The sequence below is a fragment of the Nymphalis io genome, chromosome 19 (assembly GCF_905147045.1).
Source record: "Nymphalis io chromosome 19, ilAglIoxx1.1, whole genome shotgun sequence".
In the NCBI taxonomy this organism is placed as follows: domain Eukaryota; kingdom Metazoa; phylum Arthropoda; class Insecta; order Lepidoptera; family Nymphalidae; genus Nymphalis; species Nymphalis io.
In genome coordinates, this window is record NC_065906.1 from 8,596,108 (window position 1) to 8,618,516 (window position 22,409).

Consider the following 22,409-nt stretch of genomic DNA (forward strand, 5'->3'; position numbering starts at 1 on the left):
TTCAAGAATGATATAACGGATTATATAATTATGACGAAGTGCTTTTAAATGGTGTTCCGCTACTTTCGCTGGTTTTAATGTTAGATTTGTTGATAGTCTCGTATCTAATTATTATAGTCTCGTATATAATTATTGTAATGTAAATGTTTGTTACATGTTATAAATATTGTTCTTATTCAATTACAGATTTTAAACTGTGGAAGCAAGAAAAAGCCTCTGCTCCTTATCTATCGTTGTATGTCATATCGTCATTATATGTCGTTTTGTTTGGCATCGTCGTTTTTGTTTGAAGACGATTTAACGATGAAAACATTCCTATATATTTACACCATAATTTAGATTGCTAGGAAAACCCGGCAGACGCCGTCCGTCCGTCTGCCGTCTATATATATACTAATACTCATGGCAATCACTTGAATGGTATAGAAGTTCATGAGCTGCAGTGCCATCAGTAGCATTTACAACAGTGTTTAGTATTAAAACCTTCTTTATGGAAAAATAAAAATATATGCCAACTTACATGATAATTGGTCAGTAAGTTTCTAAAGGATATACGAAAATTTATTTTTACAAGATCTTCATGTTGCGTCTTGAAGATCGATTGATACAGACTCGATTTGAATAAAACACGTCTTAATATATTTCCAAGGTAAAGTTGCCGCTTTCACTGATCTTGTTCGGCGATGTCTTGAATTATGTATTCATTTGCCATATACAGTAAAAGATCTCCGCGAGTTTAAAAAATATCTGCGGATATTCTTGGCATTGGCGCGTCATTATTTGCTTTCTCTGTGTCACGTGGGCGTCTCCCGCTGAAATTAACTGCGTGTGCGCAGCAGAGCAGGTCATCTGTTTTATTTTGATATTAGAATTTTTAGACATTGCAACCGAAAGCGTAATGTTTTTATTTAAAAATACGTAACTTTTTATTTATAAGCTAATGTATCAATTTTAAAAATATGAAAATAATCAAACTCCATGTTTTTATTTATTAAAAGAAAAGAGATTCCATACCCATTTGATTTTCTTGAAATTGAGAAGCCTTAGCCTATTGGATTAATTATAGTTGATAAACGATTTAATTGCATCGTAATTATAATTTTATACGCCTTTATTATTATAACAGTTACGTTTTACTCTCTAAACATGTTTACAATAGCATCGGTTTTCTTGTTTTGTCCTTATCACTATTGAACGCGCATTTGTTGTACGCCGCTCCGTATCTAATTCATTAAATGAATTTCCTTTGCGAATTGCAGTACTGTCGCTGAGAATATAACAATGAATGACATAAGAAAGGCTCATTGGCTATGTAAGGCGTGTTGGATGGGTTAATATTTCTTAAAGCGCCAATGTCTATGGGCTTTGGTCACTAACCATTTACCGCCCGCCTATCTACTTTATATAAAAAAAAATGTTCTAAGAATAACTTTATTTTATAACAAAAAATGTGATTTACGTACAACATCAATAAAAACGTAATACTTTAAATATTAAATTATGTAACATAAAATAAAAACATATATATATATATATATATATATAAAACTCTCTTTTTGAGCCATAAAATGTTTAAAAAATACAGTCAAGAAGTTCATGCTTTCCACATCAATTTAATATTATAAGATAAAATAAAGTGCAGACGATCAAGTATAAATGATTATTTTCATATAATATGTATTGTATTGTATATATATATATACATATATTTGTCAATCTATACTAATAAACACGACGGTTTTTTTTGTAACGTCAGATCAATCAGTTAATAATCTTTTAATCTACTATATAAATAAACCAGAAAAAGCAGCACGTATTATATATATTATGTTTTTATATACACATGTAAATAGCCGCGGTTTGCAATTTCACCCGCTTTTTTAGGCTATTGACATGACAAGCGTGAATTTCATGTTCTTGAATTGATATAAAGTAATCATCACCAGCCGAAAGACGTCCACTGCTGGACAAAGGCCTCCCCCAAGGATTTCCACGTTGGCCGATCCTTCCCTTTTCTTTTCCGTTGGCTTCCCGCGACTCGTTCTAAGTCGTCGGTCCACCTTGTAGGGGGCCTGCCCACGCTGCGTCTTCCGGTTCGTGGTCGCCACTCGAGAACCTTTCTGCCCCAGCGGCCGTCGGTTCTGCGAGCAATGTGCCCCGCCCACTGCCACTTCAATTTAGCAATTCTTCGGGCTATGTCGGTTACTTTGGTTCGCCTGCGGATTTCATCATTTCTGATTCGATCTCGCAGTGAAACTCCGAGCATAGCCCTCTCCATTGCCCTTTGAGTGACCTTGAGCCTTCTTATGAGGCCCATTGTGAGCGACCACGTCTCTGATCCATAAGTCATCACTGGCAACACACACTGGTCGAAGACTTTCGACTTGAGACACTGCGGTATTTGGGATGAGAAGATATCGTGTAGCTTCCCGAACGCTGCCCAGCCGAGTTGAATTCGACGATTGACCTCTTTCTCGAAGTTGGACCTACCTAGTTGGATGGTCTGACCTAGGTAGACATAGTTGTCTACAACTTCGAGTGCAGAATTTCCAACCTTGACTTGAGTGGGTGCAACATGGATGTTCGACATGATTTTCGTCTTGTCCATGTTCATTTTTAGACCCACTTGTTGGGAAACCCTGCTGAGGTCATCGAGCATAGTGCCGAGGTCTTCCAAGGTCTCAGCCATAATTACAATGTCATCGGCAAATCGAAGATGAGTGATGTACTCGCCGTTGATATTGATGCCAAGTCCGTTCCAGTCCAGAAGCTTGAAAATATCTTTCAATGCAGCGGTAAACAGTTTCGGAGATATCACGTCTCCCTGTCTTACACCTCTCTGCAGTTGGATAGGTTTTGAGTTCTGATCCTGGAGTCGGATCGACATGGTGGCGTTCTCGTACAAGCACTTTAACACCCTGATATACCGATAATCAATTTGGCACCTTTGAAGAGAATTCAGCACGGCCCAGGTTTCGATCGAATCAAAGGCTTTCTCATAGTCCACAAACGCTAAGCAAAGTGGCTGGTTATACTCCTCAGTCTTCTGTATAACTTGCCGCAGCGTATGTATGTGGTCTATGGTGCTAAAGCCTTTCCGGAATCCGGCTTGTTCGGGTGGCTGGAAGTCGTCAAGCCTTTGCTCGAGACGATTCGTAATGACTCTCGAAAACAACTTGTAAACATGACTCAGCAGTGAGATGGGCCTGTAATTCTTCAGAAGGGTTTTATCACCCTTCTTAAAGAAAAGTACCACCACACTTCTGTGCCATGCTTTTGGCGTTTGACCTTTGGCAATGACGGAGTTAAAAAGCCTCTGAAGAGCCCTGAGGATCGGTGTACCACCCGCCTTCAGAAGCTCGGCTGTAATACCATCATCACCAGGTGCCTTGTTGTTTTTGAGTTGTCCGAGAGCCATTCTAATCTCGAAAAGACTGACGTCCTGAAAATCTTCAGTGTAGTGTCGGGTTAGTCTTGCTCTGGGATCTGCAGCATGACTACTGACAGGTGATTGAGCTGTCGTGTACAGCTGACCGTAGAACTTCTCAACCTCTTCCAACAGCTCAGATCTTGACGTGACTATTCTGCCATCCTCAGTTTTCAGCCTTGTCAGTTGACTCTGACCAACAGACAGATCTCTGGCGAACACTTTAGAGCCTTTGTTCCGCTCGATGGCCTCTTTAAAGCGCATTGTATTAAATTGGCGAGTGTCGCGAGTTAGAGACTTTGAAATCTGTCTGTTGATCAGCCGATAGCCGGCAGCATCAGCTGGGGACGTCAGAATCATTTTCCGTCTTTCCTCCATAAGCCGTAGGGTAGAGGCAGAGATCCTTTTGGTTCCTTTTGTACGGCTGGTCTTGAAGGTCTTAGACCCAGCCGTACGGACAGTTTCCACAAGCCTGTCGTTGTATGTGTCCACTTCCTCGCAGTCTGCTAGGCAATCGAATCGGTTTTGGAGTTCGAGCTGAAAGGCTTCGGGATTTCGGATTTGAAGAGGTGATGGTCGGAGCGTAGACTTCATCAGTCGGGACCTCTGGAGTTTAACATTGATATTTAACGAGCCTCTTACGAGTCTGTGATCGCTCCCAGTTTTGACTGCATTGATCACGGAGACGTCATTAAATATTTGTCTTCTCGTCGACAAGATGAAGTCTATCTCATTCTTGGTTTTCCCATCAGGGCTCACCCAGGTCCATTTACGCTGACTTGGCTTCTTGAAAAAGGAGTTCATCATAAAGAGTCCCTCCTTCTCCATAAAGTCGGCCAACATCTGGCCCCGAGGGTTGCGGTCTCCAATTCCATGAGGTCCCACCTTTAACTCATCACCGAATCGTTTGCCCAGCTTCGCGTTAAAGTCCCCCATTACAACAGTGAAATGAGTCTTGTTGGTATGTATGGCTTTAGATAAATCCTCATACAAGACCTCAACCTCTTCGTCGGAGTGTGTCGAAGTCGGCGCGTATACCTGTATGACCTTCAAAGAATACCGCTTGGTGATTCTGAGTATAAGGTACGCCACCCTAGCCGACACGCTCTCGATTTTCACAACGTTGTTAACGAGGTACTTGTGGACTATGAACCCGACACCACCTTGAGACAGTTGATCGCTCTCTCGGAAATAGAGAAGGTTACCGGATTTCAGGATCATCGTATCCTCCCCCTGTCTTCGGACTTCGGATAATCCGACGATATCCCAGTGTAACCTGCTCAATTCTTCCTCCAGTTCGATGATCTTCTCGTCGGTGTTGGTAACACGAAATCTGCCGGGGATTCTTAGCACCCCCTGCCTCGCCGTTACCACAGCTGTTACCAAGGCTAGGAATAGCAGGGCTGCCGGGGACTAGGGGCCGTGGTTTAGTTGCGCGAATCATGAGGGGATATGCCATAATCGCCACGCTTGGCAGACGGGTTGGCGATCGCAGTAAGTTAGTCATAGTACTCAGAGAGACGCTGCTGCCCGTTCTCTGGTGTATATTCCCTCGGGTCGACTTCTACGCCCCCCACGGGATGAGATGGGGTGGTGATATTCGTCGCCGTCACCACACGGCATAGCATAAAGTAATAGTTTGTTAATATCCTACTTCTGGGCTAAGGTCTCCTATTGAGGAGGCGGCCACGGATACAATTGAGTCACATTTTCATCCGGCACATGCAGATATCCTGATTATACTTTCCTTCACCACTGGGCACTAGATGAATTATCAACACGTGATGAAAGAAATCAGTCCTCCTGGGCTTGAAGTTTCCCTCGCAATTTACTATAAACGTTAAGTTATTATAAAGGTTTTCTAACTACTGCAAAAATTATTAATAATATTTGTAGAAATACACGTAGATGCCTAATACGTTTCAGATCTAGTGTACAAACTTTTGCGTCTGTCTGTACAAACATCAAAGCTAACATTGAGTCGGTCACAAAGCGTGGCTTAATGCATAACATAATTCTCGAGAATTTTTACAGCAATGATGTCAGTGTTAGTTTTTATACGTTGTAAATAATCAAGATAATGCGGATTTATAAAACTGAAACGCAACGAAATTGGTTTTCTACATTAGTTACTTTTTACGTGTTGGGTTATATACGTGTTTCATTAGCAATTAAATGTCTTTATTTAGGCTTATGTACTGGTCCTTTCGTCCTAATTTCATTAATTATATTTTGCAGTCATGATAAACCAGTGTATATTATACAAATATAAAAAAGATTACTCTGCATGCGTTTTTTAGTTAATAAACTAGTTGACGTATTTATCCACCATCTAATTTTGTATGAAGCGATCTCGATAATTCTTTTACTGTCTAAATATCCTGTTCGTCGAGCATCTATTCAGTTTATGTGAATCATTTGTAGAGAAAGTTAGTGTCGAAGTGCGACTTGAACAACCTAACTAGTATTTACATAGACCTCATATGTTTTTTCTAAAGCTTTGCCAGTTTGCCAAAAATATGTGATACGATTAAGGTGATACGTTTGTGCAAGTGATAATAAAGTGTTTATGGATAAATGTAAGGCAGTTCAAGAAACGGCGTTGGTTCTTAGAGTGTGTTTAGTGGCAAAAATGTTGGCGTCAGCGGCTTCCGCCAACCTGAGTCGGCATTCGCTCTCCGCCATGTTCCAGAAGCGACGTTCGGTCGATAGGCCTCTAATTATGGTGAGTTACATGGATTTTGGTTTAGTGATTTGGGGCCTTTATAAAATTTGCTTTGCAAGCAATAACTCGGGTGCTCAAAGCAGGGATTTATGAACATTATTAATATATCATGTCAATGATGTCTATCATTCGCAATTGAATTATTCTGTTTTTAAAATAATTAAACATCGATTAAATTATTTTTTAATTGATAAAGTACCATAATTATTGTTAAAAATATAAAATATTTTAATTGAATGAAAATAATGGAGGTACCATTTAATTGATATTTTTTTCTAAAATACATATCCCAAAAACATTGTTACTAAGAAATTGGAAGTTTTATATTAATACAAATGCAAAACGCTAATAATAATTTTTAATCCGCGAACGTCTTCAGTGCGCGTTGTGACCTAAATTTTTGGACGCTAAATAAAATTGGATACATGAATTTTGTTTTGATTTTCTATGTAAAGTATAGTTTATCTAGGTCGATGTATCGCAGTAATAGCGATAGCGAAATGCTCTTACGGAATTAACAGATCCTCGTTATATTTGCATAGTTTAGAAATAAATGAACCTGTTTTAATGAAAAGTAACTCTTTCCTTCGGAATTTCTAGAACAATATCATAATCTTAAGTATAGAATAAAGATTTGTTTTATCTTTGAGAGTAAGTCCTTGGACTCCGTTGTGACATTAATCCTAAATAGAAAATTTTGTTTAAGCAATATTTTGAAACCAGTTAATACGGAAATGTATTAAAAAAGTTCGCTGTCAATTATTTGATCTGAGACACCGGCAAACTATTCCCAATAAAAAACTGGTTGCTAATGCCGAGATCTAACCGTTTTTGTGTAGTTTAGAGTCTATGGACGTGGCTGAAATTTGATTTGTTTTAACCTCTCTGTTCCATGCTCTGTATCTAAGGTATATTGCAAGTGCACTTAAAAGGTGAACAAATATATATATATATAAACTTAACAATAACGTAAACATTGATTTTGATGAAATCTGTCTTAAATATTATTAAAAGCTTTAAAATTATATGTATTTTAGTGTCGCTACGATGTTGGGAGTGGAGATATAACAATAAAATGAGATTTTTCCAACCATTTCCAACTATTATAAAGTGAGGTCCCGTTTCAAATATATCCATATTAACCACGGATCAGATTTAAATGGCCCTTGCACCACATGCTGTGCAGGCAGTATGTAAAAAATGCAAAAGTTTGTTTGTGTGCTCTTCTTTCGCAAATTAACTGAGCGACATATTGACGTGATTGTTTTGTATAGGTAGCTTATGTGCCGCTAAATGTAATTTCGTATTGTGGAGTGGCTGATAGTGCAGAGGGACTCTAAGTATGATATCAACGGTTACAACATTCAAGCTATACACATACTTGTTGTGATATATGTGTTTATTTGTATATTTAATTAAAATCTAATCTTACGTAAATAAATAAACTGTTACTTTAATTTTAATTAATTTTATTCCGGGGAAATTCCCGGGTGTGAAGTCGCGAATAGAAACTAGTATTCTTATAAGCATGTCGAACGTGAAGCTATCGCCATATCGAATTTAATTAAAATCCCGCCGGTCACCCGCGTGATGCGTGCTCGTTTAGAAAGAAAGAAAATGCATGATATACAAAAAAAAAACACTTCTCTGTTACAGTTTTCTTTAATTATATGGCGCCATAATATGTAACTTGTAATTATTGTATGAATAGCATTTTGATCATTTAAGCTAATTACGTACGATTAGTTAAATATAGTGTAGTTCTTATAATTTTCTATTGCACAAAGCGAAATCGTTTAAAGTATTCATATATCATTCATGACATGATTTTCTTCACATTTCAATATGTTTAAAAGAACATTAAAAATAACAAAAACGTACGGTTAATTTAATATGCTCTGTATATGTGTGTGTATGTATTTAAAAAAGCCGAGATGGCCCAGTGGTTAGAACGCGTGAATCTTATCCGATGATCGTGGGTTCAAACCCGGGCAAGCACCACTGTATTTTCATGTGCTTAATTTGTGATTATAATTCATCTCGTGCTTAACGGTGAAGGAAAACATCGAGAGGAAACCTGCATGTGTCTAATTTCATTGAAATTCTGCCACATGTTTATTCTACCAACCCGCATTGGAGCAGCGTGGTGGAATAAGCTCCACAACCTTCTCCTCAAAAGGGAGTGGAGGCCTTAGCCCAGCAGTGGGACATTAACAGGCTGTTACTGTTACTGTACTGTATGTATTTAAAATAATAACGATAAATATAACTTTAGTATAGTGTTACGCGTTCGTACCGCAAACGTCCTTCACAAGTGTCGTAACCATCGTAGTTATTAGTTGACATACTAACAATTTTACATATGTTATTGATTTATGTTAACGACTGCTTGGTCGACCTTCGCCGTGACCTTATGTATCTTATAAATACCTAATAATTTAGGGAAAGTAATTATTTGTGTAAACAATACAATATACACAAAGAATTCTTCAACTGTGTAGAGGGTATATATAAGGCTCTAGATCCCAATGTTCCGAGTTTAATTTTTTTAATCTAAAACTCACCAAACATTCATACATACTAACACTGTATTGCTGTTTCCGTCTGAGGCGCGATTAAGCCCGTGTAAGTACAGGATAAACCATCTTTAATCTTGGTTAGCGTAGTGGTGGGTTCGCGGAGTGGCCGAATCTTGTAGTGCCAGTATCTTGGCGAAAGTAGCCCCTACCATCGATGAGCCCATTTGCTCGTCTGATTTTTTTACATTTATTTAAAGTAAAACTTTTTAATAACTAGTAGCTAGTTTTATAAAAGTTGTCTAAGTTAGACTCTTGAAAGCTTTGCCTTTTGAAAGTATATAAAGTTGTGTTCTGTGTCTGGTCTATGCGGTCCAGTGAGGTAAGAATCGATGCATCTGTCACCGCGCACACACTTGTACATCATCTTCTGCGCAGTTGGCTAGCCTTTGAGTTTGGCAATCATATCAAGCAGATACAATAACATTCAAAACGGCGCCAATGTTTATCGTCGATGATGACCACTTACCATCTGGTGGTCTATTTGCCCGTCTGCCTAACTATAATATAAAAGGAAGGCATACGTGTAATTCATGCACGAGTAAAATATCGATACGTTCACACTTAATATGAAGCAGTATTATAAGAGTAAATGTATCCTGTCATATTTTCTGCTACCTTACATTTGAACTGCTAAGTATTATATTACACTTACGGAATCAAATGTTTACATTCGATAAAAATACAATCGGATCGTCTTCTAGATGACTCCATAAACGAAGTGCCACGATATGTAACTATATATGTATGTTCTCGATGCTAATTTTTAAATTACTGGTGGTAGAGCTTTGTGCAAGCTCGTCTGGGTAGGTACCACCCACTCATCAGATATTCTACCGCAAAACAGCAGTACTTGGTATTGTTGTGTTCCGGTTTGAAGGGTGAGTGAGCCAGTGTAATTACAGGCACAAGGTACATAACATCTTAGTTCCCAAGGTTGGTGGCGCATTGGTGATGTAAGCGACGCTTCACATTTCTTACAATGCCAATGTCTATGTCTATCGATATTGTATACATTAGTTCTTCTCGCTAGAATCTAAACTCCAACGGTTATATCGCCAATACGCAATCAACCCTGAGAACTAAGATGATATGTCGCATGTGCCTGTTATTTCACTGGTTCAGTCAAATCGAAACATTGCAATATATAATAATACACTAAATAATGTATGTATGTAATTTAATATATAATGCTTTTTGGCGGTAGAATATTTGATGTGTCGCTGTCGACGGTGCCCACTCAGATGAGCACGCACAAAGCCCCACCACCAAGTAGTAGTTGAGAGTATAGTTAAAATAATAAAAAAAAAAAAAACATTTTGAATTTTTAAAAACTAGCTGTTATTTATCGTCATTTTGCAATATTTAATACTAATACTACTATTTACACCTATAAGCCGAGATGGCCCTGTGGTAAGAACGCGTGAACCTTAACCGATGATCGCAGGTTCAAACCCGGGCAAGCACCACTGAATTTTCATGTGCTTAATTTGTGATTATAATTCATCTCGTGCTTTACGGTGAAGGAAAACATCGTGAGGAAACCTGCATGTGTCTAATTTCACTGAAGTTCTGCCACATGTGAATTCTACCAACCCGCATTGGAGCAGCGTGGTGGAATAAGCTCCAAAACCTTCTCCTCAAAAAGGGGAGAGGAGGCCTTTAGCCCAGCAGTGGGACATTCACAGGCTGTTACTGTTACGGTACTACTACTTACTAAAAGTAATAATAAATATTCAGTAACTAACATATCTAAATAGTATATTGTAACCAGCAATAAAAATGTGCAGAAATTTAGCTCCATCATTTGGCTGGTGTTGGCTTAAAACTTTGTTTGAAGATCCTTGCGCTACATACATTAGCTAATGAAGCTATAAATAAAATCATGTAAAAATAACTTTATATAGTTACGTAATCACGATCGCTGGTAAACAAAGGTTGATGCGATGAAATGTTAAACAAAGCATTGTTATATATAAACAAATATTTTCATATTATAAATATAATAATAATAATGTCGTCCAGACCGATTTCGGCCACGGCGGCCAATCTCAAGAGAGATTAGCCAACTGCGCAGGAGATATTATAGTGCACAAGTGTGTGTGTGCAAACACAGATGACCCTAACCCTCATATTCCGATGGGACGGCAATCCGACACGACCGGAAGAGTTCAGGCGCAGGAGGGAGTCCACACTTCCAACTTCCAGACTCCCGGCTGCTATTGAGAATTTTCTAAAACAAAAACCCAATAACTTTTTATTGGCCCGACCTGGGAATTGAACACGGGACCTCTGCGTCTGCGGCCTTACATCAAGCCACTAGACCAACGAGGCATTATAAATATATGTTTGTTTTAAAATACAAGCTAGGATAATGGTCCATATAAAGTATTTATATCGTAATACCGCGGCTTACGCCAATAGAGCTCCCAGTGGACATGGTTATTGTGACATCTTCAACGATCGTCTTCATATTTTAGCCAATTTACACAAAACCTTAACTAACACCTAAACCTTCCTCGTGAACCACTCAATCCATTGACGAAAACCGTATGAAAATCTTTTCGGTAATTTTTGAGCTTATCGCGTTTATACATATCGACAAACACAGCGGTTTTGTTTTATAATATGCCATATATTGTAACAATTAAAAAAAATTCTCGTCGTTATGAAAATGACCTGTTAACAGCTAATGGCTTTACCTTTCAATGTTCTTTTAACGGGCGATTCGTTAAACAATGCTGTCTTCTTCTTTCGAATGTCAAATCAATGATGACAGAGAGGGAAGTCAGTGTTTAAGTAAATATTCGCTAAACAACGTTCATAAGTAATGTCATTATATCCATCATTTCGTTTTTTATTGTTAATAATAGAATATTCAATACTAAGTATCTTACGTTATAAAACTTATATGTCTATCTAATGGCACATACATTTCTATACATGAATGATACAATGTCTTTTGTAGGGAATCGCGACGTAACCTTGTCTCACATTACAGCTAATGTAAGAAACGATGCTAATTGATTGAACAAACTAAACAAATACTGGTTTAGTTATTATTTGCAAAGTTGAGTTCTTAAATCAGTTTCTATTAGCACTGTAGGAATTACACACAATAGTTTTTTTTTTTTTCAAAAATTATCACAATATTAAGAGATTATTTTATTTTAAATTATGATTTTAGTAACGAAATTAGTCTATTGTTTAATATTGAATGGAGAACTAGACTCGGATTAACCTTTTCGTAAATGTATGCCTATGGGCTCAGAACCGCATAGGGGTTTCATAGTGAGTAGCTTTTTTATGGTAGTTTACGTCTGCGGCTTCGTCTAAAAGTTAGGGGGAAGTGGGAGGTGCTAGGTACCCTAGGTCCTCTTCTGTATTTCTGACGTTTATATTTGTAATTTCATGATGATCGGTTGAGTTAGGACTTGAAAGCATAACAAACAAACAAACTTACTTTCTACAAAAGATTAATCTATCCGTTAATAAAATATTTACGCATTTTAATAACATTTTCAAAGTCTAGGTTGCTAGCGCATTGGCGATGTAAGGTATGGTTAATATGTCTTACATCGTCACCAATATCTATGGCCGTTGGTGACCATTTACCATCAGATATTCCATATGCTCGTCTAACTATTCTATAAAAAAAAACCCGCAGATATATGTATATTTAAGCTCGACACAACACGCTCGTTAAGACGGTACGTGTTAGCTTTGCTGGGCTACACTGTGGTTTCGATTAAATATATCTATACTACAAACTCGACCTGGCCCGAAGTTATTATCACGTATTCTCGAATTACGAAAGACCTTTGTACAAAGCTATTTTCTGTCAACATTTCGGCCTTTGAAATCATGTTATAACGACAAAAAAAATCTGCCTGTAACTTTGGTTTGCTCATACTATTAACTTCTCGTTTGGCGCTTTGAAGTGTTGTTTATCTAAAATTCAGTTTGATTTGAATTTGATGACAACTTTATCAGTTAATATAGATATCATTATTTTTCTCAAGATTGGAGTCCAGTGGCTAGAACACGAGATTCTTAATCGAAGATCGCAGGTACGAACCCAGACAATTGACACTAAGTTTTCATGTGAATGATTTGTGTTTATAATTCATCTCCTACTCGACGGTGTAGGAAAACGTCATGAGAAAATGCGTGTCTAATTAAATTATGTCACATGTGAGAATTCACGTTGGAGCAGCGTGGTGGAATGAGACCCAAAACCTCTTCTTAAGAAGTAAGGAGACTTCAGCAAACAGTGAAACATTTACTGCGTGTTAATCCTTTATTTTTAAGATATGTGAACCGAAAGAAATTAGAAAACACATAAATACATACATACACAAAGAGACTAAGACTTCATCTTTAACACGTTTTACAATAACTTTCAAATGTTAAAGGGCATTTTTCATATGATATTGAAAAGTTAATTCGAATATAAAACATTTAGAAGCAACGCATCGGGTGTGTTCTTTACGATTCATACATACATCTCATATGCGGAAACGATGCAGCGGCGTGATACAGCCGTGCCGGAATAAGCCTAACGGCTTTCTAGAAAATGAAATTAATGGTTCCTTTTATGACGTTAGGCAGATTTGTTTTTGATAAGTATAATGACCTATAAAAACACACTCATGGGCCCAAATACACACAACAAACAAAAGAAAAATTAAATCATTTATAAATTTAGGTATACTAATAAATGAGGAGAAGAATTTTTGCTTAATCAATATACATAAAACTTATACCCGAAATTGTAACGCGTTTCAGAGAAGGTTTTAGTATATAACATTATTATTAACTTAGTTTCGCAGTTTCACCCTCTTTAAATTTAAACTATTGACGTGACAAGCTTGAATTTCACATTCTTTTGTCTTATATAAAACAAAATATGCAATTTATTTTAACACTACGGTACAATTTAAAGTATGCACAAAGTACAAAATATACTCCTACAATAGAAGATGATATACATGTAATAAGAACAGAGCTATAAATAAAGGTAACCTTGGCGAGCACAAACAATTAATGGCTCCATTCATCTGAGTTTTAATATTGAGTTCCGTAAGGAAAACAAGTAAGTAATTTCATAGTGTTTAAATATCTTCGATCATGATTTCATCTGAGTTTACAAATAAAAGCAATGTCCAACTGTCATAAACTTAAAACTGAAGCTGAACAGATTATATTTTAAGATGTATTTGTTCTTTAAAGCTATTATGTTTGAAACATTTCATGTTGTTGTGAATAATATATTTCCGTTACTATATATTTATATACTATATATTTATATAGTATGACGGATAGCGAGTATATATATATACTAGCTACTCGTCGTGGCTACCTGTCGCACGGGTAGAATAAGGGTCCACATAAAACGATTATGATATAATACATATAACTATTGGTTTACGAGGAGCTCCCCAGTAAAGCTTCCAGTCAGCATAATTTTTCCGACATCTTCAATAAGTCATATTTCAGTCAATTTACACAAAACATTAATGGATTATATATTTAAACCTCCCACATAAATCACTCCGGCCATTGGTGAAAACCGTATGAAAATCCGTTGGGTAGTTTTTGAGTTTATCACGTACAGACAGACAGAAGCGGCAGAAAGACTATGTTTTATAATATGAAGTGATCAAATTTAATATTGCAAGATATGAAAAATATAATATGCCATAGGCATCTATGGTAATACTGCTCATAAGGTGTTTATTTTTACTTAATCGAAACAAAACGTTGATGACAAGGAACAAAATTGAAATAGAAAAAAATTCATTAATAACTCCGATTAACATTGATCTTTACCTCTCGGCGCAGCTTTTGTTAAGTTAAGTAATATGCATCGGGAAACTTACTTATTTATTCTGCAAGTGCAAAGAATATGCAATACACGGAAAACTGATATGAAATGTAACAATTTTGTAATTATATTGTACGTATTTGATTTATCCGAAGAGAAAAAAAAGGATCATTTAATAATACAAATAACTGGAAAAAATATATTTTGGATTTACCAAATCGTTTAGATTATTCAATAAATTCGCTTCGTAACGATGGCAGTTATTTGGAACTTTCAGAACGGTATGGAATGGTAGCGTTAATGGCTAAGTAGTTACGAAACAATAGCCAATACATGATATTTAAAACAAAATGAAAAAGTGAATATATTTTAAATAGTACGTTGGGCCATAATCCACACTAGACAAGTATAGTATTTCGTTAACGCCTATATATACACAAGTAACTTTATGCAACAATATGCTTTTTATCACCCAAATACGACTAATCTATTGTAATTGCGCCCTAACATCCAGTACTTTAACCATTATTTTTGTTAAATTATACTAAGATCAACTGGGAAGGGTAGTTGAAGTGATACTTAATTAATATATTAATTACTTAATACTTCCTTCTTAAGTCCACGCGAGCTGGTTCTCGATGTCACCGCCTAACTGTGACATCAATTCCATCGCGCACAAAGAAATTTGGCAACTCTTTTCTTTGTCGCACTACCAAAAAATGGAATTACTTACCAGCTCACGTGTTCCCCTCCTCTTACAACCCGGGTTCCTTCAAACGAGGCGTGAAGAGGCATCTTGCGGGCCGGCAAGGCGGGGACGGCTAGTACAGAACATTCTTCCCGACTGTACTGGCCGTCGTCGCGTTTGGACTCTACTACCACTTACCATCAGGTGGAGTAGAGTCATTTGCCATCCTACATAAAAAAAAAAGTTAAATTTTTTATATTCTCTGTCACTATATCCAAGTCATTTAAATGATTTTCTTAAGAACTATAACAAATATAGTTTTTATTCGTTGAAAAAATAATTTAGTAATACGCATAATCTAGTGAGTCTGTTAGAAATAACTAATAAGTCACGTGTGACTGCGAGGAGTGCGTGCGGTAACTAGAGATAGTAATGCGAATACGCATATTGCGTGGTTACAATAATATAGATAGTAGACTATTTTTCTTTTTTGAGCTTTTGTTCTTTTTTTTTAACATTAAGGCTTAAAGTTAAATTTTAGGGAAAGAAGGTTATCTTAAGAAAAAAAAATCTAACATGTTGCGTAAACGATATTATAGTGAATAAACAAAGGAGATCTCTATTCCACTACTCTCACCATCAGACCGACACCAACAAGAGTGTATTACGAAGGAATTGTAAATACTATAAACTTCCAAACTCTGGACTGCTTATCCTGGGATTTGAATCCAGCGCCTCAGGATATACTAACTAGCTAGGTACTAGACGTTACAAATTAGTTTAATAATTTTAAAAAGAGGTACTTGAATAATGCTATTATCAAATATTTAATAATAATTTATAAAGGTCACATGCTATTTATTACGTAAATGGTACAAGTTATATAATTAGTTACGTATTAGCTACATATTGACAATGGTTTGAGGTGTTAACCTTGGTCAGAACAGTTGTTACAATATATAAATATGTATATAATAGCAATAAGGGTATTTACTAAGATAGACATGTACATAACCGACTGCACATTCAATTGCTACTTGCATCGACTCGCATAAGACATAATATCATAGAATAATTAATATTTTTACAACGAAATAAAACACATTTAATTTTACGTAAATTTTAATTATAAGTTTTATGTATATTGGTTCAGTAATCTTTTTTCAGTTAGTCATTATAAAAATACGTTTTCTCATTCCTAAGCATAGAGAGAAGATAAATTTAAGGTCCTCCTGGTCAAATTTAGTCACGGTGTCCTAATCATGAAGTAGTAGACAAATACGGATTGGAAATGCGATTATTACTATAGTACCGAAGTGAGTGTGCAACAATAAGTGTACTCTTTATGTTTTTAATCTAATAATTCTTACTTCCCGAACGCGAGATAGAATTATTACTCAAAATTAAGGCATGAAACCTCTGTGGTGTTTGACCGGTTTGTTCCAACAACTGTTAAATAAAATTAACTTGTTCTAGCCACTGGGCGGTCTGGGCTCACGATGCGGTTTCTTGGCCCTTTTTTTGGCTCGACTAAATGGAAAAAAAAACGCCTTTGGAACCGTTAAGTCTTCAGAAAGATTTCCATGCATGAAAATGAATCGTCAATTAAGCCTCGAACCTGTCACATTTTTAAATAAAGACATTCTAAGATTAAGTAATGTGGAAGCGTTAAAATTAAGCACAAAACTGCCAATTATTTTTTCCATTATACACATACTAACCAGACTGATTTATTTGTGTGCAAAAATGAATAGATTTAATATATACAAATCCAGTACACACGAGGTCGTGACGTAACGGCATCTCTAAGATGAGGTATCAGCTTATAGCATCAGTAATAATATCGATATAGCTGTTAAGCAAAACAGAAGATTCCCAACTCTATGTTTGTACCATGATAAGTTTCAAAGTGTTCCGTGATGAGGCAACCGATGGCGGAGCTAAAAATAACAAACCGTTAATGTCATTCCAATGGTTTTCTATTGACATTGAATTGGTTGTGATCAACCCACGGCACGTTACGTCACTTGACCTACATGTTATCCATATGATGCCTGTTTTACATCCCGAGGTATATATATTCGTCCAGATTACCGTATATCATTAGAAATACTTAATTAAAATGTACTTGACAAAGATTTTTATTTTGTAGTTATGTTCGCGCAGTGATCGAAATTCGACCTTGATCATTGGTGAAAATTTTAATGAAATCATACATATATGAATTGCCATGTTTCAAACATATCTTTCCCCTTACTTTCAAAGTGTTTATTTTATTGATAACATTAATGGTCGTCAATACCTGCCAAACGAAAAAAAAAAAGAAATATTTTTTTTTGACAAATGAGAGAAAAAGCTATTGAATTGTTTTATTCATGCCTATTTACTAATTTTATATTGTCTTAATTTATTTTCAATGATAACTCAATTAATATCGTCATCGACAACATATAGACAATATAAAATAAAACGGAATGTATGCTGATATAAAACTATATTACAATAGTTGTGCCAACTTTTATGTATTTATGACCATGTAGTTTCCTACTATCTCCTCCATTCGATTTTACTTATTCATTTAATATACAGGGTTACAGGGTAATATGTCACGATCCTTTTAAAGGGTTATAGTTCAGGACAATAGCTATCAAATGACCCCCAAAATGCTTATGCAAAAGTGTATCGTTTTCGAGTTATTAATTTTTTAATATTTTTTTTATTTAAAGGATGTTTAAGATTCTAAAATTCAATAAAAAAAAAATCAACGTATTTTCCCTATTTTTTTTTTTGTATTTCTTGCTAGGGTACATCCTAGTTAATAATAACCAGTTATAAAACAAAAACAATCTTCAAGCATTTTTAAATTACAGATCCAAAATTGTACAACTTTTCGATTTTTAATTTTGATTCTTTAAGTTACTCGCAATTTTTTTGTAAAAATCACTATGGCTCTTATCGTGCGGATCATTTTAAAAACATCTGCGTTTCCTTAGCTATCCATCGGTACATAAAAAGTACAGTAACAATCATAAACTCAGGAGAAAATTAGATAACAAAGAGACCAGGTAGGAAATTCTAAGAAATGCTATTGTTAAGAAATTAAATCTGGATCAAAGACAAAAGGACCTCAATGCAAAGTAGTTAAAGATTATTTTTAATAGGGGTAATAGGTAAAAAAGGAGAGATAAACCAGAGCTGTCATTGCAATTTTGAATTTAAATCAAAAACAAAATTCTTAATCTTTTTAGTTACTCCATACTTTCGAAATTACATATACTCAGTTTTTCATTATAATTAAGCGATTCTCTATATCCTTATCACAATATATTTCCTTACTTATTTATATGTAGATTTATTAAAGTACAAAAATATCACAATTTCAAATCATTAAAGAATACTTTTATTTCTTCTCGTTTTAGAGTCGTCCAGAGAAACCCGCGCTGGGAACAAGGCCGCCACCGCCCGCGGCCATTGTGCCAAAATCCGCAGATGGTCCGCGCCCTCCCGGGTGGAACGGCCAACCGCGGCGGCACGGCTCCAGCCGTTTCAACGTGCACAATCACAATCAAGAACTTGTCAAACTACCCCCTTTAAAAGGTAAGAGTTACTTATTGGCCGAGTTTCAAGTATTTTTATCCGATTGAATTATTTTTTTAGCTTGCTCCGGTAACTTCAATGTAAATATTAAACAGTTAAAAATTATTCCAATATTGTGTTCTCCATGCTAAATACTATTGTACTTCAATGTCAAGCATTATTAAATAGATTATCTACACGAACGTTTTAACATCAGAGTGGTGAAGTAGACACAACCAGTCACAGGTCACATAGACAACACGAGAGTTGTGTGCGAGAATAGTACTCGGGCATGTGGATACGTGGGCATGAGGAACAAACAGCTCGTTGAATGGGAGAGGAAGCGGAACTAAGCACAAAGCAGAGGATGCCGGGCAAAAAGCCGGGACGAACGTATGCCACTTAGCCAAACGGGGCAAGGGCACTTCTCATTAACGGGTACTGTTTGACAACTATTCAAAAAAGAATTAAATATTTTTCTTAATATACAATTCCGTTTTTACATGTTTAGTAGTGTTACTGTTTGTTCATGTGGTAAATAAAAACAAAACAAGGATTCCGCTGAAAATATTTAATAAACTTTATGAATAACATAGTCGTAACGTAAATAATAGTAATTGTTATTATTTTCATAAATGCTTGTATGTGGCACACATACATTTAAATTGCATGATGTCTCATACAACCGCCTGTACGTTATCAGAAATAAGACCTTACAACACGCTTCTTACATTTTAATCATCTGCATTGTTTATACAAATGTAATACATTTTATGAAATAACCATCAGCAGAACGTGGAATTATTAGTTCAGAAATTAGTTACAAAATGGCAGGTATATATATGTATATAAACTTCGACACGTAATAATTTATATTTTAATTACTCTATATTTGTTTCACAAGCCGATTTATAAAGGCTGTCCTCAATCAATACGAATTAAATTGAAAATAAATGTTTTCAATTCCGATCAACGTGAGTCTGGTCCGCATGAGGAAACTCGACTCCACGATACGATGACACTTCCAATGATTATTCTGTAGCGCTAAAGAACATGTGTAATTATTACTTGGTTGTATAGACAACCTATTATCGGTGCATAATTTATTTTTGATGAGAACTCAATTATCGTCATCGACAACATATTGTTTAATACTGAAGATAATTAATTTATCGTTGGCTATTATTTTTGTCTCAACTTTTAGTTATGATTTGGTCAAAGTCGAATTCACCTCATGACGTTCCAAGGTAATTACACGTATTTACGACTTACCGAGGATAGCAGGACACCCAAAGCCGAGATGGCCTAGTGGTTCGAACGCGTGAATCCTATGAATATGCTATGAATCTTAACCGATGATCGTGGGTTCAAATCCGGGCAAGCACCACTGAATTTTCATGTGCTTAATTTGTGTTTTTAATTTATTTCGCGCTTGACGGTGAAGGAAAACATCGTGAGGAATCCTGCATGTGTCTAATTTCATTGGAATCCTGCCACATGTGTATTCTACCAACCCGCATTGGAACAGCGTGGTGGAATAAGCTCCAAACCTTCTCCTCAAAAGGGAGAGGAGGCCTTAGACCAGCAGTGGGACATTAACAGGCTGTTACTGTTTTAGTTAACATTATATAGACACGCGTAACGCTTGCTATTATAGAAATTGAATAAACCAAACAGATTTAAAGTAGGTTCGTATGTTTGACGTTTTTAATTTGTGTTTTTTAATTCATGTCGTTATTGACATTGAAGGAAAACATCGTGAGAAAAGCTGCATGTGTCCAATTAAATTTTGCTTTATAAATTATACATATTTCATCTCATTTCATAATTATATATACTTACTCTCTCATAAATCTCTCTTATAAGTCTACTAATTGTAATATTCATAAAAAAATCATTTATTTTATTATTGGGAAAGGACTCGTGTAAACTCGTCCGAGTAGATACCACATCCTAAGAACAATTATGTTACCTGTCATTGACGGTATTTGGAGTAGTTATTATAAAAAGTGGTAACCACTTACCGTTATGATAAATTAAAAAAAAAAAAAAAAAAACAAAATAAGCCTTATATCTTTATAATATTAGGATTTTTTTGTATTGAAGATATGATAACCTTATCTAAATCACTTGACCCCGTCACTGTCTGTCACAGTAAATATTAAAAAGCCGTTTCTTCTGGAAGATTATTTTTTACCAATACTTTATGTAACTTTAAAAAATATAAAATGTCGCTGAGTCTATTGAAGTACTATAACAAAAAATATCAATGATTACCTTGTTATCAATAACCCGTTGAAGAAACATTATACAGTCTATAGAAATATACCCGGGCGTTTATCCTGCATCCAAATAATAATGGCGAATGAATATTATTGGAAATTCATATCAAGTGGATTGTATAAGACGTCTGACAGCGACACTCGTCTGTATTGATTTACATAGAAATGGTGTCGCTGAAACTAGACCGTAATACTTTTGTAAATAAACTCTGTAGACTTACTGTAAAGAACAGATTGTGAGAAGATTCTTTATATCTCCCTTGTGATACGTATGCATGAGTTTATCTAACCAACCAATACGAATCTACGGGTATCTGATGGTGGCAGGAAATTGTGCGAACTTGTATTAGTCCGGCTAATTTAGTCGATAGTCACTACCATCAATATCAGTTAATCTGCACCCAAACAGATTTGTCGGATAAGCGAGCCAGTGTACATAAACATTTACAAGTCGATTTTACATTACACCAACAATGCACAATGTCAATGATAGCCTGGCTGCTAGCGATATTGTTAATTGACAAAGACAGATCAGGGCTTCATCTAACTGAATTATAAGTGAATCTTGAAAATATCCCAAGTGAGAAAGGATATTGCGAAGAAACAAAAGTTGCTCGCCATCAAGTGACGCATCCGGTCGACTTTCTCCTTCACCGCCCAACCTTGAACTTGTTATTAATTCAGTACACTTTACTAGACAACTTAGAAGCGCCCAGTATAAGGAAGAAACCAATTAATCAAATTCAATTCGCTTTGTTTCTTCGATGTCTACTTTTGCCTTTTGAACCATGAAGAATTTTAACTTGGGACTTCTTGTTGTCTGGCTTAGTTTCAAATAACAGATATATTTATTTACATTTATTTTATGACTAGCTGTGTCCGCGGTTTCACCCACGTATAACTTAAGGAAGTCACTACGTTCAGATTTATATTATTTCACTATAAACAACATTCTTAGTTTTACTTTTTATACGTATACTTACGCCCGAGCGCAACCGCGGGCAATAGCTAGTTAAATATTTAGTATCGAAAAATAAAAGAAATGTGTATTATTATTACACAGAATACAAAGAGAGCTTTACCAAGTACCTGTTGCCAGACAGCGCCGTGCGTCTCTTACATACATACGTGCGTTCGCTAGAAAAAAACTCAATGCTATAGGTAGCAGCACGGCAAACGGAGCGCTTGACATATACGCGTGGGCGCGCTTAACCGCAGATTGTCCAGCATACGCTAAACCCTATTTAATATGACTCATCATATAGACGTGAGGTCAATTTGCATTGGAAGAGTCTAAATCTCCTAAAC

General features: G+C 35.9%; 1 protein-coding gene across 5 annotated transcripts in view; it reads left to right on the plus strand.

Annotated features, from left to right (window-relative positions):
• LOC126775962 (serine/threonine-protein phosphatase 2A 56 kDa regulatory subunit gamma isoform-like) overlaps positions 1 to 22,409 on the plus strand; it is a 56,801-nt gene that overhangs the window by 10,852 nt on the left and 23,540 nt on the right. For 2 of the 5 annotated variants that reach the window (XM_050498195.1, XM_050498194.1), the window contains exon 3: positions 18,663 to 18,840. In XM_050498195.1, coding sequence (XP_050354152.1) covers positions 18,663 to 18,840 — 178 coding nt within the window. Of the gene's footprint in view, positions 1 to 5,545; positions 6,153 to 18,662; positions 18,841 to 22,409 lie in introns of those variants that run through there. The other 3 variants (XM_050498192.1, XM_050498196.1, XM_050498191.1) reach the window with 3 other exon arrangements.